At 41.1% G+C, this 25,551-nt stretch overlaps 1 protein-coding gene across 2 annotated transcripts in view; it reads left to right on the top strand.

Moving 5' to 3' along the window:
* The window catches only part of BORCS5 (BLOC-1 related complex subunit 5), a 77,770-nt gene that overhangs the window by 33,857 nt on the left and 18,362 nt on the right, over positions 1 to 25,551 (top strand). For both annotated transcript variants that reach the window (XR_003399900.1, XM_026863387.1), the window contains exon 2: positions 12,626 to 12,783. Coding sequence is in view for 1 of the 2 variants with exons in the window: in XM_026863387.1 (XP_026719188.1) it covers positions 12,626 to 12,783 (158 nt within the window). In the remaining variant the exon portion in view is untranslated. The remainder of the gene's footprint in view (positions 1 to 12,625; positions 12,784 to 25,551) is intronic.

Below are 25,551 nucleotides of genomic sequence, written 5' to 3'. Positions count from 1 at the left end.
GGGGGGGGGGGGGATGTTTTTACAGCTGCATTGTTTTTGGGGGGGTTAAGTGGCGGGAGGAATGAATTGGTATATTCTGGGTATCTCTAACCGCAGAGGGAGTGACGCACGTGCTTGGCAGAGCTGGAATGTGGAAGTTGTCGGGGCTGGCTCTGAGATGTGTCTCCCTGGGCTGATGGTCAGGCTGGGGCTCGAGGTGTTGTCTTCCAGTATGGGGAGCTGGGGCTCGAGAAGCTCCCAGGCTTGCCAACCCCACTGCTGTCACTTGTAACTGATAAAAGCAGTACTCCTAGATTACCATCACCTGTAAGGACAGGATCACACAAGTGTTGTCGTTAGATATTCAAAGCTTGCTTAAGTAGCAATTTATTTTAATGGTAAGATGATGCTCTTTCATAATATTTTACTAGTGAGTTTGTTTACTGAAGCGCAAAGGGAATGTAATGTAAACTGTCTACAACAGAGGAGGTGCAATTTGCGTCATCATTTCTGCCCCCTCCCCGGGGATTTTAACACACTTCATACTAGGGATTCCTTATTGTGCTTAGTCTTTCTTCGAGGTACTTTGTCACTTGACAGTATTTGACAGGAGATGATGAACACAGAGGTAATACAGAGCACAGCAGGCCACTTACTTCTGTGTGATTGTTGAATGTTTTGGGTGCCCTAATAAGCCCTGCAAAGCTCAGTGATTAATTTTTTAAACACGATGTCAGAAGTAAACAGTGTGTGCATTGTCTCCTTCTTCTCTCCCCAGCTCAACCTTTGAGTAATTTCAATATCCTAAATTTAGTTGGGATAATTTCATGCCAGCTCCAAGTTAAATTCTGGTTAGGGAAATTGCCCTTACGTTGCAACAGAATGCTGGGAACAGTAATAGTTGTTTACATACTAATACTGCTGGGAAAATGACATCCATTGTATCCCTTGAGTTACTTCTAAAATCAGATCGATGTGGGAAAATGATCAAAGCAGACCGAGAAGGAAAAGTACATCAGTGCTTGAGTTTGGCTCACTTAAACTAGGAAGGTAGGAACAAAACCTGAATATTTAAATACAGGTGGGAGAGCTAGGACAGGGATAAGAGCATTGGTTCAGACTTTGGCAGCAGGTGTTTACAGAAGAATTTCAGACGGTGGGATCATTTAAATAGAAGATGGCTCTTTCTGGATAATTTTATCCTGATGGGACAGTGGAGTTGCCAAAGAAAGAAGTTTAATTGTCTGTTTAAGCATCCAGGTTCCCAAAGCGATGCTTCCTCGCTTCATACTGGACAGGAGAAATGTGGTGGGTCCATTTCTCTCTCCTTTACTCAGTTTTACTTGCTAGTAGATAACTGCTTGTCCTAATAAACTAGTCCAGTTAAACCTGTTATAAAAAAAAGTAAGGAGTAAATAATTTCTTTGAAGTATATACTGTACGAGCTGTGTATGTACAGCTCGTGTCATTTAAAAAGTTTCATCAGCCTGACTTTGGACTTTGCTACTCCTGAGTAGTGCAGCCATTCCGAGTCATGCTGGTAAAGCCTTCAGAGGAGAAATGAGTATCATCCAAATTAAAATTTGGATGTGAAATGGCAGCTCATGTTGCTAGCAAAGTGGCTGAGCGGTAAGTTGAATCGCATGTGAAAAAAGAGGATGAAGTAGAAAATGTCAACTCTGTTGCATTTACAAATGATTGTTGTTCTTCTCTATATTTCCCTGAATGCACATAGTGGAGAGAAATTACTGTTCCTAGTACCTGTGGCTAGAAAGTGTCAATAGTATATTTTAAACAGCTCTTCTTTAATGTATATTTTAGATAGTACTCTTGGAAAAATGGACAAAGGTCATGAATTGCCATAACTCTTGGCTGTGATGTTATTTTTACTGTTGACAGTGTGCCATACCCAACCCTTAAGGTTAGGGGCTGCAGTTGTAGTTGAGGGTATAACGTTTGCCAGAACAGAAGTGAATGATCTGAAATCTTGACACTTGACTGTATTTTGATCTGATAGAGAAATTCTCTGTGAGGAAAGAGGAAGAAAATGTCACGTGTCTCCTTTTTTATGGTGTTACAAAAATGATAGGAAATATGTGAGAAGTGCTGCTCCATACCAGAAACTGCGTATTTCACGTGCATAAATGATGGCTATACCAGAATCAGCACTGTGCTTTGTTTACAATTATAAAACATTGATAAAAAGTTTCATCACCAGATCCTATTAGTTATTTAAAGGGAATTCTTCCAGTGAAGCTATCTTTAAAGTTTTCTCTGCCACTTTTAAAATTTCTGGAAAAGAAAACTAAAGTCTTGGACTTGCTGAATCTGTAAGTAAAGGCCCTGTTCATCAGTCTTGCTCTGTGCCATGCTGTGGCAATAAATTGCAAACAGAAAACTTTCAAATTGACATCTGAACTGAAGAAAATGCCTGAAGGTTTGGAGGAAACCAACAGACAGCGATAGCGGATAATCTAACAAAAGATATTACCTGTTGAAGAAGCCTATCTTATTTACAACCTGTCGTAGCTGTAATCTGTGAGCCTGAACTGGCTGGCTGTTTTGCCTTAAATCATCTTTCCTGTAACGTGGTCTCAGGCACAAGGCCTGTGAATAAGTTACCGTGGAGAAAAACTATTGCCTCCGTGTGTGTGCTTTTTCCTCTTCCTAAAAGCAGTACAGTGTACTCTGCCCCCACTGAATTTACTCGAGGTTCGTGTGTGTACACAGGCTAGTTATTGTGGAATAGCAAACGTGCCCCAAATGCACATGGGTGCCCTTGAGCTCAGAGGTAGCTTTAGATGTCACCTTTCCTCTAAACCACTGAACACTGGCTTTTGGGTTTTCTTTCTACTAGTATGTGCTATGCCATGTACTTGTGCTTAAAGTAAAATGAAGATTGCTGTGAGGCTAGTCTTTGTTAATAGTAATAGAATCAATTAAATAAGTTTTATCTTGTAGGTTTTTGCGTGTTTTTAATTTTATTTAAAAGCAAATGAATTTCTTTGTTCCCTCTGTCCCTTTCTTCTTCCATCTGCAACCTAGAAAACTTTGCATCTGCTGGCAAGTTTGAACCAAACTTTGCAGTGGGAGATATGGCAGGTGGTTAAGGTCCTATTATTTCAAGGGAGATGGGTGAACAGGTAAAGGGGAGACTCTCTCAGTGCTTTGCATGCATTAAAACATTGAAGTGACAGCTTGCTGTTGCTAAAACTAAGTCCCCCTCTGTCCTTTCTCCCGTCTCTCCTGGGACTAGCTCTAATTTTTGATCTCCTCACGCTCTGATTCCTTTTGCTACTCTAGAGGAAAAATAAAACCGCTGGGTTAGTTCGCTGTGGTTTTAATGAAGTGAATTGTTTTCTGTGCCAGAGCTGTGGTGAGGCATGTGATGAGGAAGATGGAAGTTGGACCTTCCCTTTTGTGGAGCTTGTATGTGGGGGTCGGAGGAAACAAGCTGTTGATTTGGCTCTGGTTGTCTTATAAACCTTTATTAGATGTCTGAGAATCTGTGTGGGAGAGACCACATCGATGCTGAGCGCTCCACGCCGACGGTGCTGTAGGAAAGCTGCTGCCTGCCCTGCTGGTGTTTGGTATTTGAGGGCAAGAGAAGGGGAGGGATGTTCTAGCGGTGAAGTCATTAGGCTGAGGGACAACAGTTTCCATGCGGTCTCAGATAAATCATTTAATCTTTTGGTGCCTCCATTCCTCATCTTATAAAATGACGTTAGTCTTCTGGCCTTTGGGTTTGCAGAGCATTTAGGATAACAAGGTCAGTTGTAGCCTGCAGATAGCACGTGGTTATGTAATCAGATGATGGTAGGTCTTGGGGCTCTCTTGATGTGTTTTACAAAAAAAACCCACCCTCGTAGCTGCAGAGTAAATACAGCTTATTGCATGTCACAGGGCCATGGTGTCTCACCTCCCCGTGAATTACCCCATCCAGCCTTAATGCCTATTTTTGTACTTCAGGGTCTGTTGCAGAAAGTTGGCCATACAATATTGCAATTGCTTTTCCATATTCCATCTGTGCTCTAGAAGTGAAAACTTAATGGGGAGCTGGACTGGGTAGGATCTTAGCTGCTTCTAGTTGGCGAAGTGCAGCTGTGTGCTGTTCTTCAGCGTGTACTGTGTACTTTTTTCCCTACCTGAAGCTTCAAAAGAAGGGTAATGTCTACATGCTTCCAGTTTTATGGCAACCACCAGCGACATTTTGAAGATGTAACACTGGGCGATCTCATACTTTGAGAGGCACAGCTAAGTAACTGCAGACTAAAATACCAGTACATGCAGATGGTGCACTATTTTTCTCCTTTTGGACATTCAGGTTTCTAACAATCCAGATGAGGAACTATTTCTGATTTCTTTCTGGTTTAATTCTTCTCAAACAGAAATTTTTGCATCAAGTCATTTGTGTTTTGCAGTTGACTTCAAAATCCTGGTCATGATCAGGCTGCATTGTGCTAACTACTGTACAGATCGTGCAAAGCAGGGGGCAAAAGTCATCACATCAGAGAAGCTGCAAAGCTGCAGTGGTGCAAAAAATTGTGTGCACATTATTGATCATGTATAGCCATCCCTGTGTGACAGGAGAAAGCTGTAGTGATGTATAGAAATCTTGGCAGGATCTAGTCCTAAGCAAAAATGAGGCTCAACAGGAAAGCAGAAATATCATAAACAAATAATCTTTTAGTATAATGAATAACAACAACAAAACCCCTTCTGAATCACAGTTTCTTCTAATCTAAATTATGTCACCTTAATAGGTTGAGATCTGTAAGGGTGTGGGGTTTTGTCTTAGAATTGTAGCAAACTGCATTTTTAGAGAAGCCTAAATGTCTTGGATCTTTTTAATGTTTGGTTTTGAAGACAAATGGTGGAAGATCAGAAGGGGAGGCGATTTATATATCTTGGTGAGTAATGTCTTACAGGCAATAGCTTACAGCTTACACTGCGTTCAGAGGCCGAGGTGCAGCATTCATTCTGAGAGCATGTTTGAGCTCTGCACTCAGAGAAGTTGCCTGTTAAACGATGTGACAAGATGAGAGTCTTCAGCCCATCTGTCATCCATGCAGAAGTAAATGATCACATGGTACCGACTCCAAAATAGAGGGAAAATCTGCTGTTACAGCCAACATTCCTTGCCACAATACAAATATGTTCTTTGCTCACATAATAGCTATTCAGTTTGCCTACAGTCATTGTGTTCCCCCATTAAAGTTCAAAGGAATTGAAAATACACAGTCGACAATGCCAACTTTTGTCTTGGAATGAGTACATATTTTATTACAAGGTGTTTTATCAGTGAGATTTTTAGAAAATAAACTGGTCTGTGAAAAAGATTATGTGGTCATCCACATTTGAGCGAAAAGGTTTCTGGGTGAGTAGCAGTTATTTTATGTTTATTTTCTTTTTTAATTTTCTTTCAGTATCTTTACGGTTGACTTTCACTAATTCTTTTCTTAAGGGTGGCCTGGGTTTCCAAATTCAAGTGTATAAATTTTGATGTTTCCTAACTGAGGTGTTATTAAAAAAACCCAACCAAACCACCACACCAAAAAAATCCCACAGCAAAACAACCCCCAAAAAAGCTATTTTGATTCTTCAGGCTTTTATGAAAATGTAGTCTTTTCTTAAAGAATGAGAGAGGAAGCACACAATTAAAATTTAAAGCATTTAGTCAATAAGAGCCCTGTAAATCTGATTACCTTATCTATTTGGAAGTATTTTAATGCCTTTTATTTTGCTGCACATACATGTGCAGTTATTTCTTTTCCATAGGTTATATTAAAGTCCTCCTGCATGGTGCACGTATGGAAATGAGCTTTCTATCTCAACTAATAGAAAGTTGTTGCCTCCAAACTTGTGCAGGCAGTAACAGTCGAGAAAGAAGACTCGGCCTTTAAGGATGTAATTTCATCTGTTCTTCGTGTGGATCTTTTCTTGGTATTTAGGATGCCTGAAGGTACTGACAAAACAATCTCCCTGTGTAAATAGCAACAAGAAAGTTGACTATAATAGTTAACCTGTGGCCACCGAGGCCAGACTTTAAGAAGCTGGCCGAACTGGGTAGCTTCTACCCAAGAACTTTAGAAATTGCCTGATGAGGCGAGTTGTTGGGTTAATAATTTTTAAATACTCTTGGAACACAGGAAAATTCCTGGAGACTTGAAAAACGCTAGTACTTTAAAAGTTAAAAGTAATGCTGTCTTAATGAGGATAAGTGAAACAACTCAATGCTATTATATTAATAGCAACCATAGTCTACTCAAATTCAGTTAGAAGAGCAGAAAAAATTTTACTATCTGGAGGAATTTCATAAAAAGTGAGGGGAGGAAGAGGAGAAGTTGGGAACAGCTTAAAGAAGGTAAGTCACGGGCAGCACAGGTGACTTTAAAGGGTGGGAGAGGGAAAAAGCAACATGAGGGAGCTGCAGGCAAAAAGATATCCACTCAAAAAAAAAAAAGAAAAGAAAGAAACTTGTGTTAGGAGAGCAGAAGATCACAAATTTAGCAGGTTAAATAAGAAGTCATCAGGAGGCCAGAGTAGAAGTTCTTTGAAAACATCTTTCTACTAGCTTACACTTAATAAAAGCTTTTAGATTATCCTGAAGCTTGCTGAGGAGTCTGTGGGAGTGTCTTCAGAGAAGAATTTCAGGAAAGCAAAATCAATTAGTTGAATCATCATTTGCTGCAAAAGTAGTATGTCCTTCTTCACAGGCATGAGTGAGAAGTGTTCACAGAAGAGATTTTAGAAAACAGTCATAAACCTTCGGAAACAGGTACCAGAACCAGGGGTGCCTCTGTAAAGTTGACAAGCTGTTGCGAATTGTGGTGTGTAATCTGTTGCTTCATTTAACCGTGCTCTCGGGAAAAGAGGTGATGACAGGCGCAGTCGGCTGTACTGCGTGCTCTGCAAAATGGTGTTGCTGGTTAGCAGGTCCAGCAAAGGGGTAGCAGTGACAGAAGCAACCGGATTGTTAGAGGTGTAACCATTACACACGGTAGAAAAAAGTACACTTGGCTTTTAAAGAGGGAAGTCAAGCGTCAGGTAAGAGGTATCTGAAGGTGTTACAGACGTAATCAGAGAAATGAAGTCTCCTGTAGGAGAGGAGACCCATTAGTGGGGTTCTTGAGCTTGGAAAGATCATGCGGGAAAGTGCACCCTGCTCTGTATAATTCTGCTGTGTCGCCACACGGCAACTACGGAGTAGCAAGCGTAAAGCAAGAGGAAAGAGTTTTCTTCATGCTGTGCTTAAGCATCTTACTGCCACGGGGTATCGTGGGGGTAATTGTATACCTTTCAGAAAGGATCAGTGAAAATCAAGTATCATAGCTTCCCTGAGCACACACTATTTTGTGCCCGAAACTTTTAGTAATAACTTTTGGAGACAGGAAGGTTGTGGAGGAGGAGGAAGAACTGATAAGGATAATGTTTCCTACATGTCCACTGTTGTCAAATGTTGGAATCAGTATTCTGGGCAGGGTAGACTTTTGGTCCGATTAAATAAGGAGTTACTTTTAAAGTCTTCTCTTATGTTCCACTGAAAGATTGGTTAGCTGCTGCCAGCAACCCTTTCTGGCCTTAAAAGTAGTAACAAGACCACAGCATTATGTGCTTTGCTGTCTGTAATAATAAATTAACAGCTGTGGACCAGTTGGTTTTCTTTTTGTAATGTCTGCTGTTACTGGATGAAAAGGGGATCGACTAGTGGAAATACAGAAGTCAGAAAGAAATATTAATACTTTTCAGGTTGGAAAGTGCTCAAGTTGTTAGGGTTGTCCATTAAAGCAGCAGAACGTAAGTGTGGTGGGTTACAATGCTCTGTATGTATGTAGAATCAGTATAGCATGTAAAGCATTTTTTCAAGAACTTAACTTCTCATAAAAATGCTTTTTAAACTAACAGCTTTCTTCTGCTCAGTAGGATGTGATTTGTTGGAAGTGTATGTTGACCTGGAACCAACACGGAGATGACTAAGTAGGAGGAAAATGGTTTTAACATGCCTCTGCTTTGCCAAGGAATATGGAAACAATAACAGATTTGTCAAGTCTGTGGGTCAGCTAGCCGTGTAGTGATATATGATATTTCTCTATGCACGACATACTTGGTGTATTGGGTTGTTTTTTCCTAAAGCACCATTTAGGAGCTGAAATGTGAATCTTTGTCCCGGCTGCTGTTTATCACCTTCACGGGTATGCCCTTTGCTGATCAGATGTACCCAGGGTACGGGGGAGACCTTGGCTTCTCATCGTTGAGGCAGGCACATAATGTGGTCTATCTTCTTATTTGTTTTATGGTGAAATTTGATAGCCAAGAATGTTCATGTTTGGCAGTTGTCAAAGCATATTTGGTCCATGCACTAAAGCTCTGCAGTAGTCCTTTTCCCCTTCCCCAGTTTTTGTTTTCCCCGTGCCACGACATCCTCCATGCCGCCTTTCCTTATCACTCTGGGGTATGCTGCATCGCTCCTGTGCCAAGCAGCCTCTCCTCGAGGTTTCAAACAGTGCAGAGATGATTCCTGGTGTGCTTCCTTCTTTGGAAGAGAACCAGCGACTTGAAAAACAAGTATTCCATTTAACAAGAAATTAAAACTTTAGATGCTGTTTTCTTCCCATTTAAGAGCAGAACAATGCTGTGGGGTGGGGAGAAATAATCACACAGATGAAATCCCAGGAACACCCTTTCCTCAGTGAAGAAGAGGTAGTAGCTCAGCAGTTAGTTGTTCTGAGATGTGCTGGTCACCGGGTTCAAGTTCTGGCTGTTTCGGGAGTGAGCCTGAACCACTCAGCGACCTCTGTCTCTCTCCCTTTTGGCACTTGTATGAGTGACCTCAGAAATATTTTGTTGCAACAAATATATGATCTCATATCCTCTAACAAACCCTGTGTAGACCAGTCACTGAGGGATGGCCCTGTTTGGTGGGGAGTTTGAAGTGTGGGACAAGGCTTTAAGAAGGAAGAAGTGATTTTTCAGGAGGAGAGTTGTTTAATACCACCTAGAGGTTTGCAGTGCTGGCCATCTCTCCGCTTGAAAAATAAAGCTTTCTCAGTGCTGAACTGCTAAAGGCTTTTAGATGTCCCCTCAAATTTCTGTTGATGCAGGACCAAAGGACACCAATAACACCCTTTTTAACTCCCTGCCCCTTTCTGCGTCTCATTTCTGGTTCAGGATTTTTCCTGAGTCTCAAATTTTTTCATGGCTCTAGGTAAGTATGCTGCTGGCTCTGAAGGGCAGAGCTCGTGGAGGAGGTGGTGTTCTAAACCTGTTTGGGCTCACTGCCTGATGCTGGGGGGAGGAGGAAGGGAAGAGAACTGGGTTCCGTGGCATGGGGGGGATCTTTGCAGCCATGCATCTCTTTGTTTCTACCCCCTGGACTTCCCTGGTAAAACCTCTCTGGGATCTGAGTGACTGTAGTCCATATTCCATGAAATTTCAAGATGACTTATTGTTGCCATCTGCTCTTTTGGAGCAAAGCTACCGAGTTGCTAAAAAATAAAAGGCAGTGAATTAATAAAACGGTTTGGGTCAGAAGGGACCTGTAAAGCTCATCTAGTCCAACCCCCTCTGCCATGAGCAGGGACATCTTTCACTAGCCCAGGTTGCTCAAAGCCCGGTCCAACCTGGCCTTAAACACTTCCAGAGAATGGACATCTACAGCGTCTCTGAAAGCTATAAAAAATGTCCTTATGTCCAATCTGAATCTACCCTCTTTCAGTTTAAAACCATCACCACTTGTCCTGTCACTTACAGGCACTGGTAAAAAAATCTCACTGTCTTTTTTTTTTAATAAGCCCCCTTTAAGTATTGAAAGGCCCCAATAAGGTCTCTCCAGAGCTTTCTCTTCTCCAGGCTGAACAACCCCAACTCTCAGCCTTTCTTCATGGGAGAGGTGTTCCAGCCCCTTGATCATCTCCATGGCCTCCTCTGGACCTGCTCTAACAGGCCCATGTCTGTCTCGTGCTGAGGACACCAGAGATGCTAATATTGAGAAAATGTTTATAGCACGGATAGTAAGTAGTTACTGTGACCAACAAAAAATGGTGTGTTGACTTTTTGACAATGGGAATTTCTGCATGGCCTTTTTCATGCTGTTGTTTCCTTTCTTGCAAGTTGAAACTAAGCTAAATGATTCACTGGCACTGTTAGCATGAGCCCAGAAGTCTTTGGAGAAGTTAATTCCTTTGGCTTCTCCCTACTGCATCACTCAAAATATTACCATAGTCTACCTTTAAGCATCATTTAAGCATCGTGTTTTTTGTTGCTACTCCAAACAGTTGTACTGGATGGTGTTTCCACCTCTGACTTCTTATGAAGGAGTTCCGGTTGAACAGTTAGTGTCTCACTTCACTTGAGCTTGTGTTTTTCTGGATAGTGAATTAGAGGCTCCTTATAGTTCGTTAATTTTGCATTTAGCATTATGTAACCTGTACAAGATTGTAAGTACATAGCATAAGTTTGAGTAGCATGTACCCTTATAGCTCATTTTACATCCTTAGCCTATTCCACTTCAGAATTCTCATAAGCAGCCTAAGTTGGCCAAAATACACACTTTGCGTTAATTAAATCTCTTAAATAGAGTCTAATTTTCTTCCTCCTCTTGAAGTTGGTGAGAGATTAGTAATAAAAGAAAATTAGTTGGTTGATAGCATCATGTATTTGCTCGGTGCAGAAGCAGATAACTGCCTCAGGTGTGTGGTGAACTCTTCATTCCTGTGTGAACATTCAGTATATTAAAAGTTGACAACGTTATTTGAACGTTTTTCCTGGCAAGATAATTTTATGGAAGATCAGAATCAACAAACTGAGGAAGCACTAGAACACGTAACATACGCATTTTTAAAGAGTCTTATTTCCTTCGGTGGATTTGGTTAAAGTTTTACACTTCAGCTGAAAGTAAGCTTGAAAGATTTGCGATTGATATTGCTGGACCTAAGATTTTGTTTGAGATGATTCTTTCCAAAACATGAAAAATAATTTGACTATTACTAATACAGGGATTTGAGACTAAATGGTGAAGTGTCTATTTCCTCTTCTGACCTCTTGACTCAGACAGCACAGTTGTAGTGGGCAACAAGTCAGTAAAACAAAAATTATCTTTTTTTTTTTTTTCCCTCTTAAGATGAGGAAAGAAAAGGTTTTGTGCAAAAGGTAATTGAGAGCATCCTGAGAGAATAAAATGTTGTGTTGATGAAAAGTAAACCTACTTCATTGTAGTTGATGAAGTTGCTGTCCTAGTTTTGTTTTCATTTCTGTCTGCAAATGTTTTCAAGGAGGTTTAACTTTCTCAAATTCATAAGATGCTTCTGACTTATGTCTTGGTTTCTATCTTGTTCTTGTGTTTTTGGCAAGAACTCGGTGTCACCAGTTGTAGCTTCCAATAGACATGGAGGCCAACCAAAATAGTTTCCATTTCCCACTGAGGTACATTCTTAGAAGAACTTTTCCAATCCAAATAGCTGGCATTTATTACTTTTTAATTGCTTAGTGTGATACTTGCTTACATTTGCTGTTTTAATGTCTTTTCCTGTCTGTAAACTGAGAGTCCCAAAGGGCACATGCATGCAGTCACTGAATTCAGTTTACATAGTTTTGGGAAAAGCAGATTGCATGTATGTGCTGTTTGTCACAGATGGTGTCCCAACAAGAAAAAAAAGTTGTGCTAATGTTGAAGGAAAATGAAATGAAAAAAAAAAAAAAAAAAAAAAAAAAAGAAGGGTAGCCTTAGAGTTTAGCATCATTTTTTCCAACCGCTTTGGGAAAAGTGATCAGTATGGCACATGTATACTTGAGCTCAGCAAAGGTTCTCAAGTTGTGCTATGTAGGCAACAAGCAATGGGCAGGAGAAATGGCTCTTGGACAATTTTGGTCCTCAGGATATTACCGGTGACCCAATTTTAAGTCTAATTTTTTTTTTTTTTTTGTGGGCTTTTTGTGAAACCTGGTCATGCAAGTAGGTAAGGATCTTCATTCTGTATTTTAAAAAAAGAAGTATATTGCTGATCTTTGAGATTGTAAAGAAAAATCCTAGAAGGTGAAAGGGTTCTTAAAAAAGGCAAGATAAGCAAAACGGGGGCATTTCACCCCTAATAATTTAACTTAGGTTGGTCATTTTTTATTCAGGCTTTTTGAGGGGGGCACCAGTGAATTTTTAGAGCTCTGGTTTTGACAGCATGATTCTAGTGAAAATAGTTTGAGACCCGTGCCCATATGAGAATGCAGGTCTCAACTCTTTCCCCTTCTGATATACATAAACCAGGAGGGGGTTAATTTTTCACAGTTTAGGATTGTTTGTGGAGGAGAAGAAACAGGACTCGTGTATGGCTGAAAACCAGACTGATGTGCATTATGGGCCTGCATTTAGAGTCTGTGTTTTAAGTTGTGTCAAGGAGGGCTAAGCTGTGTGGCAAACTGTTCTTTACACTGCTATAAATCTAAACATCCATAAATCTTCAATCCACACCTTTCACATTTTTAGCCTTCACTGGACTCCTATGTTGCTAAAGTCCATTTAGTAGCCTAAGATCCCAAATTAGTTTTTTATTACCCCGTATAAAACTTTTCTTCTGGATTTCTTCTGCTGTCTCTCTGCTTGTGGCTAAGTTGTATGAATATTCAGATTAACTGTGGTCCTTCCCTTGCCTTGTAGGACACCTCAGTGGGCAGACCTCTCAGACCAACACCAAACTGGAAAAGCTGGACCCCCAGCAGGTGCTGCAGCTCTGTCTCCGGTACCAGGATCATCTTCACCAGTGTGCAGAGGCGGTTGCTTTTGATCAGAACGCGCTCGTGAAGCGGATCAAGGAGGTACTGCCTGCAGCGTGCCCGCTTCTGGTGGGGAAGGGCTTGGGGCATCGCTGTGGCCATCTCGTCCTCCCTGTCGATAGCCATGGGTCGCTTACAGCAGCCCACTCCAAAGGAAACCCTGTAGAGAAACTTTGTGGGTGCACACTTGAAGCAGTTTCCTGGCTTTCATTGTGGTTACTGTTAGGTGGTGTGTTTATGGGTTATGCCATATGATTCCTGACCATAAACAGTGCCTGTTCCTCTGCTATGGCAAGTACTGCAAGTAACTGCTGAAGAAGTAAAAGATGACTGGAATTTTTAAAGGTAACAATCCTTCTTTAGGTCAGTGTAGCATGCATTTCATTATGCAAGGCTCTAATTTAAAGAAGGAAATGGTTATCTTACCATGGTTGGAGAAGGTGGTATGTATTTCTTTCCTCAGTGGATTTGTAGAGCTGGACTTTGTTCTGAAAGCCTATAACATGCTGTCTCTTCTCTGATCCGTATGGCAAAAAGATCTTCCTGTGCTGCTGTTTTTACCACTAAACCATCGTTTGAAAATCACTGATCTGCTTAAATATTCAGTGATACTGTTGGGGAGGAAATTAATTCCTGGGGTGAGCATCCTGCAACTGGATGATCATTCTCATATGTAACTACTGATGTCTGAAGCAGTAGGATAGCGGGCAGATTTTTTTTTTTTTTTAATTTTATTTTTGAAGTCAAAACACTGGCACAGGAGATGCTATTCAAGAGTGTTTTCTCACATACTTTCAGGTGTGTAGAAGAACTGTTGAGTGCTGCGTATGTCAAAAGCCTATGAGACCAAATACCTTTCAATGTCAAAAGAAAAAATTTTTGAACAGGTGGTTAATTTTTATTCGTGTAATATAAACAATGACCTTGATTCGTTGTTGCTTTATTGGCTTAGAGTTAAGAAAATCCCACGTGACAAACTGGGTAATAAATTTGATTCATGGGCTGTTTTGAGAAGCTGCTGTCATCATGAAGTTGTACGTCCAAAATAACTAGTAAAAAGGCCTTTTTACTTTTGGTGTATCAAGATCTGAGGCCAGCTATTACACAAGATGTAAAGATATTTGCAGATGTTGGTGTCTCAGATCACACAATCTCAGAAATGGGATTTAATTGCCAGGCTAATGACAGCGTACTGCATTAATCCAAGCAGATTGTAATTCTTTTGGCTGTTAAAGTGTGAGAGGGAATATCGACATGATTTAAAGTCATGGTAGACACCACTAGTGCAATCTGCATTAGTTGGATTTGCCTTCCATAGGGGCAAGTGGCAGGATCCCTTCTGATTTAGCTATGGTTATGTTTTCTTCTGGTTCGTAAGGCTTATGATTTTTTTTCCATTTAAAATAAATAAAATCACAGTATGATACTGACACTAGCTTCTTTATCACTGACAAAGTGAAGGAGAAATGGGCAACTCTAACTCAGGCAAGTGACAAGTTGATTGGGTTGAGTTTGGGGTGGGTTTTTTTGTTGGTGTTTTTTCTTTTTTGTCAAAACACTTAAGTAACTTCAGATGCTTTCAATCCCTCTGCCAGATCTGGTGGGTTTTTACTGTTCATTTCCCTAATAATTTTTAAATGTTTTTCTTGCATTGGCTGTTCTGCGTGTGTGTTCTGGAGGAGCCGTGTGGGACACACTCAGCTGAAATCATTCTTTCCAAATTGTTTGGGCTCTCCTTGGTGCACTAAACTGAACCGCTGTTGACAGTTGTTGACAACAAGGGGTGCAGCTGAACTAGAGCAGGGTATGTGTCTCGTTACAAGTGTAGACAAAGAAAATCACATTTGGCTGCACCCATTTGTCAGCAATGATTTCGTTTTGCCATGTAGGCAAAGCTGTGACCATTCGTAAAGAGTAAAAACGAAAGAAAATGCATAATGTGTGCATGATCTGAACAGCAAATTTTTTCATCCTCATTTTAGTAGTCAGTACTACCCTTTTCCTTTCTTTAACACTGTAAGCATTGAAGTGTTTTTCTTCTGATAACAGACTTACCGAGTGACTGGTGCTTTTAACTTGCCTACAAAATGTTGGTGAGCTTCAGTCCCTGATTTCTTACCATTTACCTGAGGTACGTTCACTTTTCAGACTGTCACTGCGGTACTCAGTGCAGCAATAGCCCTGCTGTATAGTGTGCTACAGTCATACTGCCTGCAGCCAGGATTTTTTTTTTTTTTAGTCTTTCCTTGACAAAATGTCCCAGGGCAAATATCTTTTGCTCGTTGTCTGTGTGGTCAGAAAAAATGTTTCCTGGTTGCTGGCAAAACGCGAAAGTACTGTTGTAAATTTATTGGTCCTCGATAACTCATAATTGATGTGGTGGTTTGTAAATCAGCTCACAGTCTGAACGAAAATGGTTCTTAATAGGGAGGAGAATAAGCTAAGGAAAACAAAAACATTGCATGACAGTAGTTAGTGCAGATCTAAGTCGAGCCATCTGGCGTTCCCTTACTTTGGGGACCAAAGCAGTCTAGCTTTGCTCTCCATCCCATTTCTCAGTTTAGCCAGAATTTCTTTGCAGTGTGTTGGCTGGATCCGTATCTTCTCCAAAACATAGAACCTGTGCAGCTTCCAGGTTGTTCTGACAGTTCTGTCTTAAGAAGAAATACATTTACCCAGGCTGTTCCTTGAAAGGGAAAGAATTGAAGATGTGATTGAAGGTAGTTGACTCAACTACAGTTACACTTACTCAGACTCGAAACTGTTGGTTTTGGAAAGGATTGATTTTTATGACAATAGGCTTTGTTTTCACTGCCAAAAGAAAAAAGACGTGCTTGCATCTTTTTAGGAAAAAATAACCACTATGCATTAAATATTATGTTTCATATTAATTTTTGGCAGCTGACTCACTATCTGTTGTAATACTGCATTAATTCCAGGACCACTGAAATATTAAGGATTCCTTTTAATTTTTTCTCCTTATCAGTTTGAAAAAAAACAGAGCAGCAATTTGGAATTTATGTGTGTTAATCCAGGGTTATGGCATCTCACAAAATTTGTCAGTTTTCAAGAAAAAAGCCTCTGTGCAGCATTTTCTAGGCAATTTGTCTACGCTTTGGTATTTTGTAGGATGAAAATTTTTAGCTTATTGGATGAACTGCCACGTTACTGACTTGTGGGGGGCATTCTGTTGAGATGGGTCTGGGAACGGAATCTAGCCTGTGTACTGATGGTATGTTGGACCCATGTGAGCTTGTTCCATGCGTAGGCTAGGAAAAAGTTTTTAAAACCCAGTAGGTAATGTGTTACACTAAGGTATAAAAGGCAGTTATAGCTAGTTAGGAGGTTAAAACTGATCTTAGCTGCACCCTGGAGCTTTTGCCACAGAGCGTTTAACGATGGAGACAGAGTTGATGAAGTGCCTTGCAGAGAATGTTAATAGTTCGTGCAAAAATTTCAGGGGTGAACTACGACTTGCTAATCAGGGATAAAACAATCTCGATCTGCCTATTCTTGGGTGTTGTATGTAAAAAAAAAAAAACCAAACCGAACAACCCCAACATCAAACCAAAACCTTTAGTGTCTAACAGTGTGAGGACAAAAGAGCTCCTTCGTTTCTGGGTGGGGGAGTTGAGGGTCCTGCCTGTAGACAGGAGATCTTCATTTGCTGCATCCCACATCCATCTCTGCCATGATAGTGCTGTAGCTCTGAGTTATAACTAGTTCAAAGTTTTAAGCAACTCCAGCTGCTGTTGAGTTTAATAGAGCAGCATGTGCTCTCTTTGCCAGGAGTGTCTGCCTCAGTTTTGCGATCTGTAAAATGGAGGCTTTCTGCCAAGATTAGTTTGAAGGCAAATGTTAACCAGCACTAAATACTAGGTAAGACTTGGAGGAATGAAGGAAATGAAGAGGGGAGAGGGCTACTTTATGTGAATTCCTTATCGGTGGAGAATATCTGTTTTGGGTGGCAGAGAATTTGGAGACCCCTCTGATAGGTGATGGTAAATAATAGGGAGTAGGAAACAAGTAGAATAGGTAAAGGCTGGGGAAGAGAGATAGATTTTTCAGAAAGGGCCTGTGGTTTTGTGTGCCTCCAAAACTCTCATTTCAGTCCCTTAAGATTATTTTTCCTGCACAAGATGCTAAGCTTCTCAAAATTTGCATCTTTCCAAGTATCTGAAGCTGAGTATCGAAACATTACTAGTCACACTTGAACATCTAGGACTAGCTTCTTTCTATGAAAGCAAAAGGGAAGCTGAAAGCAATCTAAGCTCCTTTCAGAGAAGCTTTGAATGAAAAGATCTTCAGCATTTTTTATTAGACATCCAATATTGGCAAAGGGGATGTGATACTCGAAGTATCCTGTATACCCTAAAGGCAAATGTAGTTCCTAGATAAACTGTGCTTAAAATGTATTTGAAAGTGCATTACTGGGAGGGCTCTTATGCTTTGCCCTAAAACCAAATTTCAGTGCAGTGTTATCTGTAGCTTTTATTGCCACAGGAATCCCAGACTGACAACAATTTTGAAAATGGAACACTTTTTACTGTATAAAATGAAATAAAAAATATCTGGGTCTAAGCTGGCGCACACCTATGGGGAAGCTCATCCCAATTTTCAAATATAATAAAAACTACTTTTATATTCTTAACTATTCTCAATAGTTAGACAACTTTTGTCCAGGCAAGGCATTAATATCAGTAATTGGTTTGCTATATAGCCAATTACAGTGTATGGGTTGTTTCAGACCTGTAAATTCCTCTTTGGGAATAGCTCATTATTTTGAACAAATATTACAGAATAAAGTTTGTATGGATTTTTTTTTATTATTATTTGTTTGCTTTGGCTTTTTTTTTTTCTTTACCATCTTGCTGCAAAAATTCACTGTAATGGGCTTCTCTTAGTATGTAGTTAAGATGTCCACAAAGACATCCTTTAATATTTGGCAAATAAATAACTTTTGAAGCCACACATACACCACATAGTGTCTCCTAATATATTTCAGCTGTTTAAAATTATGGATAGGAGTTAAATCATTATTTTCTATAAGCAACAAGTCTAGTGCATTTGACAGACTAACAAGAAAAGCACTTTTCTACACGAGCATTATACATACAAGCACATTGTAGCTTAGCCCATAATTTAAGACTCATAAATTGTGATTCAGCCATTCATGTCACCAGGTGTGTGAAGCAAAACATGTTCAGCAATTTGGGGATTTAGGAATTCCATTTTGTTTTTTGTCAGTGCTTTGTGGCTTTTTGACCTTTACTGCAACTATGTTGTTTTGTCGAAGAAAAACTATGTTTTGTCCAAGACAAACTATGTTTTATCGAAGGGACCTGTCACCTAGTGGCAAAATGTGCTGGGGAGTGTGGCCTGCAGAGGTCATGGACATGGTTTTGTCTCACCCTGAGGGAAGGATGGGTTTGCCATGGGCAGGGTCCGTGGCTTTTTTTAGAGATGAGAGGGCTGGCAGTGGTAGAGACGGCTCATAAAGGTTTGACATACTCTGCACTGGTGAGGCCACACCTGGAGGGTTGTGTCCAGGTTTGGGCACCTCAATCCCAGAGAGATCTGGAGGGGCTGGAGCGAGGGCAGAGGAGGGCAACAAGGCTGGGGAAGGGCTGGAGAATCAATCCTGTGAGGAGCCAGGGAAGGAGCTGGGAGTGTTCAGGGTGAGGAGGAGGAGGCTGAGGGGAGCCCTCATCCCTCTCTGCAGCTCCTGACAGGACATTGCAGAGGGGCTGGGGCTGGGCTCTGCTCCCAGGGGATCAGGGACAGGACAAGAGGGAACGGCTGGAAACTGCCCCAGGGGAGGGTCAGGCTGGGCAGGAGGGAAAAATTTTCCCAGCAAGAGTGGCCCAAGAGTGGAACAGGCTGCCCAGGAAGGGGGGAGTCCCCATCCCTGGGGGTGTTTAAGGGCCGTTGGGATGAGCTGTGGGGGGATGTGGGGTAGGGGAGAACTCTGTAGAGTTGGGCTGGGGGTTGGACTCGATGATCCCGAGGGGCTTTTCCAACCTGAAGGATTCTGTGCTACTGTGACATTCCCTGGTGGAAATAAAGGACAAGGTACCTTGAAGGTGGTGATAAAGGGGAAAGCTGTCTAAGTGCAGGAAGCTGTTCCATCACCAGGAATGAATGAATCCTGGGCCAGAAACCTTGGAAGGACATTGCCTGGCTGGGGACTAGGTTGGTGCAGTGCAGGGTCCCATTAACCAAGGTTGCAGTTAGACTCGTGGTGTGTATCTGCTGCAAGCACACGTACCTTCTACTGGGTGTTGTACCACAGTCACTCTTCCTAGCTCCATCCCTCTCTGAGAAGAAAGACTGAGAGTCTCTGGGATTCATCCCGTGCTCCAGTCACAGTTGATCAGTGTCCCATCAGAAAATGGACTCAAATAAAGGAAAGTTTTGTTTGTAAGTTTTTTCCTTGGTCTTTGGTTTTGTTTTAGTACTCAGCTGAGTGAGATGTTTGTTGCCATTCCTCTTAGTTATGGTTTGTGATATCAAAGCTGAGTTTCCAAAAATATTTGTAAAACCTGTTTTCAGTGGACATGCCCTGAGAATGACACACCTGACTAAACTGAATTAGGCCAGCTAAATAGGAATGGCTTTATTAAGTCCAAAGTGCTGCTTCGTCTTCAGGCCTTTGCTTCAAGGTTCATGTGCTCATATGGATCAGACCACTAAGTTACCTTTCATCCCATTAAAGGGAAGATCTCAGAGGGTCACAAGTAAACCTGTTAAACGAAGCTTGCCAAAAGTGAAAATAGACATCTGTTTAGATTTGATGCAACTTAGAAATAATTTCTAGATGATGCTGTGTTAACTTGCAAGCGGAATTGAGCCTTTTGGTTCACAGAGTTAAATTAGCAATGTCTCAAATCCAGGGAAAAATGTCTGAGAATTCTTTGGAATGTAACATTTCTGAAATGGGGAAGAACCTGGGTTGAAATGCCACTTGAATTTTCAAGGGATTTAATGTCATGCTGCCATGCGTTTTAGAAAAGCTAGGGAACGTGCTGGTCTGTGAAGAAATCGGTACCTGAAATAATAGTCTTTGGCATCTTGGAATTATGAGATTGATGAGGACTGTGGCAGTCTATCAGGCTCTTTATTTCTCCTCTCTTCTGTGATGAAGTGTTATTTATAAAGACTGGAATCTTAACAGGCACCATCACGTAGAAATAAATATGCAGGGTTGTTAAGCTGGCAACTACCTTCATGTCTTTCAGTTGATCTTGCTCGTTTTTCTCCAGCCTGATACACAAGTAGCTTGAATTCTCGAGTGATGGGGTGATGTTTTAACCAGCCAGCATCAAAATGGGAAAATGGTTTCGAAAAAGCTTCACGACTGTTATTTAAATTCACAGAATGAACGTTTTGCTGCGTATGCTGGAGGCAGATGGCCAGTGCTCTGTTGTACATGAACTTTATGAAGTGATCTAGCAGTTATTAAGGAAGAGGAAAGATTGTCTGCACTTGTGACAGCCTGAAATCTGTTGTGTTAACAAGCGCTGCTTCATTCGGTGTCATAAAAAAAGACCAGTCCCTTGCTCCTAGAATATATGTGTGAAATCAGTTCCAGCATGTTCCCTTCTCTTACGCTTTGGTTTCTTAAGACCTTTTGAGAAAAGATCAAAACTGGAATCCTTCTCGCCACCAAATTTCCAAGGTAAAGTAAAAAATCAAATAGGCATCTAGCAGTCAGAAAGGTTTGTATTATTATAGAATTTAGGTGCTTAGAGAGACTGACACTGAAGATCAGAAGTCTTAGTATGCTGAGCCGTATATTAATGCTTTCATCAGGATTAGTGCCTGAAGCTTATGATTATCAGGTACCAGAAGGAATAGAATTCAGTTTCTTCTCACAGCTTGTTTAAACTAGGAAATTGGGTTTCTTATTCTAGCCTTGTCTCCCCAGGTGGAAAAAAACCCTCAAAACAACAGCAAATAAACAAAAAACACTGGCCCTGCCACCCCTGAAAACATTGTAGGTTTTCAAATAGGATTAAGAGGTATTGAAGGTCCATTCCAGAGTTAGCAGACTTGATACTGAATTTGGGCATGAACCAGATTTGAGATACACCCCAGGCTGATCCTTGCTTTCTTCACATCACACAAGGTACTTCCACCAGAAATAGGAACAACCTGATTGTATTGAGCATGGCTGAGCGATGATTTTGTCTGACACCCCATGTGAAGTTCTCATTGTGTTCAAGGCAGGTGAGTTCATAGTACAACAGGAGGGCTGTAAGGGTGCCTGGGGAGGGGAGAGCCTTGAGGAGGAAACTGGAAAAGCATTGCTTGTTTGGTTTAGGCAAACACAGACTGAGAATGGTATGACTTACCTTTTTAAATGTCTGGGGTTAACGTCGTCTGAAAATAGTCTTCTCCCTCCCTGTTGGATTGTGTTGATACAAGAAAAGTCACTTTACAGGATTTCTTACCTCCTGTTTTAACATTGAACCGAAATTTTCAAGGTACCAACTCTACCCCTAAGTGAGAACTGGGTGGGGGGGTGGAGAGGAGGTGTCAGGAATGTTAGTTAAAAAGCTGTTCAGCAATTCCACATTCATTTTAGATAGGTTAGTATTATTTGCAAATATTTGGAGTTGCACTGATGACTTAAAGATGCTAGGTGGTAGGCCGGGGGAGGGGGGTTGACCTTGTCTCAGCAGCCCTATAATTAGCATTCTGATAACAATCAGATGTGATCTGCAGAGATGACTTCATGTTGAAAGTATTACAAAGCCTTAGTGCAATTAATCTGTCCATCTTGCTCTTTATGAAGGGTAGGGTTTCCTTAATGTTTCTGTGCGATTAGGGCATGAACGTTTCTATATGAGACCATTATTAGCCCTTATTTCAATGCTGCTCTAGAAGTATGAAACATATCATTTACTAGTAATTAATTTGTGTGGGCGTTGTTCCTGACTGGATGTGTCATCTACCTCTGGAAGCCTGGATGAAATGTTGAATTATAGTATAGTAGAATACCCTGTAATCAAGTGTATGAACTGTGCCAAACTGTGGTGGTGTGGGCAAGAAATAAGATTTTTTTTTATTTTTTTTTTTTTTTACCCGAATAGAAAATGATGTCTTTGAAGAGCAATTACTGGGGCTGGCAAATTTATCTAATTCCCAAATCAAATGAATTTCAGCTGAAAAAGGTGCTCAAGTAGTTGTAAAACAAATCAGCGTAACAGCAGTATATGGCAAGGAATTTATAAGAGTTTTTAAGGTCAGAAAGAGGATTCTTGGGTCATAGCCTTTCCTTTTGCTTAATCTGGTCCACAGAATTTAATTCTTGCTTACACCCAACCTAAGCTACATGGAAACTGAAGGTGAACTACTTAATTTTCAATTATGAGTTCTTCTGCCAGGTCATTTTCAAATGCCTTCTCGCTTTTGATCAATTTGTTCTAGAGATCCACTTGTAGATACAAGCAAGGAGAAAGAAATACTCAGCTTTCCAAGAAACTTTGAGGCCACTGTGGCTCAGTGCAATAGAAAAGGAGTGAGTGGATTAGAGTTACCACGACTCACTCACTGACCTTCCATCTGAATTGTTGATCGTTGGGCTGTACCCTTGTTACCATATTTTGAACAATAGTCTGCAGCCTCAGAAGCGCTTGCAATGGAGATCAGCTACAGTGCTCAACATTTCCTTGATGCTTTCCAAGGAATTACTGACAGAAGTTGTGACCTCCAGAAAAGTGCTGGGATATTTGAAGTTCAGCGCTGCGGAAGTACATCGGAGTCAGTCTTGAAAGTAGCTCTTCAGGGAATGAAGGAGTAGATTCTCCCCTGCTCACCATCACTGGGATGTGCTTGGCTTATGTTCTCTTTGAACATGGAAGAGCCGATGTAGAGCTTCAAAAAGATCTTTCAGAAATTTTTCAGATTTTCAGTGGCTAACATACAGAGCTGACACACCTTTGAGTTTTCCTGGTAAAAAGTTATTGATTTGGGCTTTCATATGACAACTGTGTCTGTTGGTAAAAAGCAAAAGCCTCATCTGGGCTGTCAGATGTCCAGAAATCCCCGATTCCTCAGTGCTGGGCTTGTGCCCCTGCACATCTCACGCTTCAGCCTTGTTGCATGTGTATGGACCATCTGCACAGCACATGGGAGGTAGGTCTGATGCAATCAGATGTATTGGACGGGCTGTGTAAGTGTGGCAGTGTGCTTGAACTCATCTTTGTCTGCAGTTCCCCAGACAAAAAAAAAGAGGGAGTCCTGGATAATCTTTTTACCACTTCACAAACTGTTAGGGAATGGGTAAAACTCATTCCTTTGTGTTCTTTGAGTACAGATTGAAGAACATTTTCTTCGTAAGTAGTGTTCTCTTCTAGAAAATGCTTTTTTCTGGTGTGTCTAACCCTGACTAAATATGGCAGAGGAGGCATAAAGTCTTTCAGAATTTTTCAAAAGAAGATGCCTCCTCTGCCATATTTTGGAAAAGAAGGCCTACAGCTATCAGGTCCAAAGTGTGAAGCTGATAATAATATAATTAAATCAGATGGCTTGCAAATGTGATTTAGATAATTTAGTAGTTTAGATAGCTTCTTTTCACTCTGAAAAGAGAACTGTGGTGTTTTCTGAGAAGCATCTCATTAATGATAGCGGTCATCTCTTCTCAAATCACAGCTTCTTTTTGGTGGGAAAACCACTTGCTTAAAGTTAGTCCTTCTGACATGTTGAAAGTGTGGAACTGAAAATTATGATAAAATAAAACCCTGTGTGTAAATAACATTTACAAGCACTGTTGTCCTATAATATTCAAGCTCTGGCTGGAGGTCGGGGTGTTCTGAATGAGTAGTATGGCAGCAGTGTAAAGTTGGGAAATGAAGGAATTGAAGACCATGTTCTGTAGCAAACTTACTCTGAACTAAGAGTTTAAGTTACATGTAGGCAAGAGATCACTCGGTAACAGATACAGATTCTTCTTCTCTGGGAACAGGTAATTAAAGACAAGTAGGAGTTTCTTTTTAATTTCTGGAGTTGTTGTCCATGAAAGAGAGGTTTTGTGAGGATGTTGTGCACACAGGTTCATTAATCTTATGCATTGTCTGGGTGGGTTTTTGTTACTTATTTTTCTTGAACTTTGTCATTTAGGAGAGATATGGAAGCATTTCTAATGCTTTGACTGTAACATGACTTTTTTTTAGATGACTTGAGATGGATATCTATTGTTCTACAAAAGCAACAATTGTAAGTTCTGAAAAAGTGCTCTTGCTAGTTAAAGTCAGTGAGATGTAATTACTATAACTTTTTTTCTTGGTGACAAATTAGAAAACTTACTGATAAAATCAGATATTTTTTTTTTGTGTGTTTTCCCCCCAAGAATCTTGTGCATTTAAAAGTCTGACACAGCTACAGCAAACACCGTGTTTGGACTGTGAGACTCACGCAGTGGTGGTGCTTCTCTTCACTTGGTGATCCTGCTGCTTCTGTGGCTGTGCCAGGCTGGTGGGTCAGTCAAGCAAGCTGATGGGACACAAGACCAAACCACTGAAGAAGAGAGAGCTTGGGAAAACCAGACTTGTTTTGTTCTCCCCCACTGACTTATGTGCAGAACGAAGCCCGTGATCATGCAGCTATTTTAAAGGAGGAGGGTGGAACTGCAGCTTTGCAGCCTGAGGTTGCGTTGGATTTTGTGTACTGTGAAACTGTGCCCTGAGTTGTGCTTGCTTACGTTATGGTTTAGCTCTTTTGAGAGAGAAAGATGATAAGTAGCTGTGGCGTTGAGGGAAATGCAAGTAAAGAAAGTCCATATGTGATATGAGATGTATCCAAGCTGCAGAGCTGGCTTGTAGCATCTACAGCACCGGGATTCCAGATGGCTACTGGTTGTCGGGCTTTGCCGTCCATCTTCTCCCACCTCTGTGAAGTGGGGCCCTGCTTTCTCAAGCACTTGGAAGTCAGTCTACTGGTTCATTAGTGCTGGGTGAGAGGTAGGTATTGTTTTAATCGTAGCTTTTAGGACTCTCTTTTTAGCAACAGTTAGTGATAGCAGTTATAACTTAATCTTGGGGGACTGCCAGTTGGCAGAGGGATGCTGGTAGCTCTCAGGCGGGGAAGGCTCGAGTCAGAGCTGTGAGGGAGAGACGTGGGCTGCAGAGGTCAGACGGCACAGTAGCAGCAAACATATCCCGTCCAATAACGCATTATGCAGGAAAAGATTTACATAAAGGTGGAAAAGCTAACTTCAAGAATGAGCCTCCTTATTCTTTCGAATTCTGAATGATTTTGTGCAACCCAAAATAGTTAAATCTTGATGTTAGAGGCGCAGCAGCCTATGTTATGCTCTCATGTATCTACTGTAGCTCTAAGGGAGCAGGTATGGGTTTAGCTAGAGCCAGTTAAAATGGTTGTTCTTTGTTCTCTAACTTGACAACAATCTGTGCAGGGCTTACACAGAATAACCCTTGGCAAATGTTTACATCAGTGACAAATTACAGAAGGAGCAAAAGGAACGTTTTGGCACGGGGTTCAGTCTTGGATGTGATAAGCAAAATCTAAGCACAAATTATGATTGTTTACCTGGCAGTGGTGCAGAGGAAGGGTGCTCGTGAGAGCTCTACTCATGACCGATGCTGAAGGAATTGAACGTGGGATCCTTGGCTGGGTGTCTTGTTTTCTACCCTGGCAAAGAAGCTACCCAGTAACGTTTATCACTTACCAGCACGTGGGATGAGTGGGAGAAAGAGAGGATGTTCCCATCATCAGGAAGTCATCACAATCTATTGTGCTAACTTTGCGTGACATTATCAAAGACAGAGGGGAAGGGGGGGGGGGGAA

Source organism: Athene cunicularia (assembly GCF_003259725.1).
Source record: "Athene cunicularia isolate RWA chromosome 1 unlocalized genomic scaffold, athCun1 chr1_part2, whole genome shotgun sequence".
Lineage (NCBI taxonomy): Eukaryota > Metazoa > Chordata > Aves > Strigiformes > Strigidae > Athene > Athene cunicularia.
The sequence above is the reverse complement of the archived record's forward strand: the minus strand, read 5'-3'. Positions and strand labels throughout refer to the sequence as shown.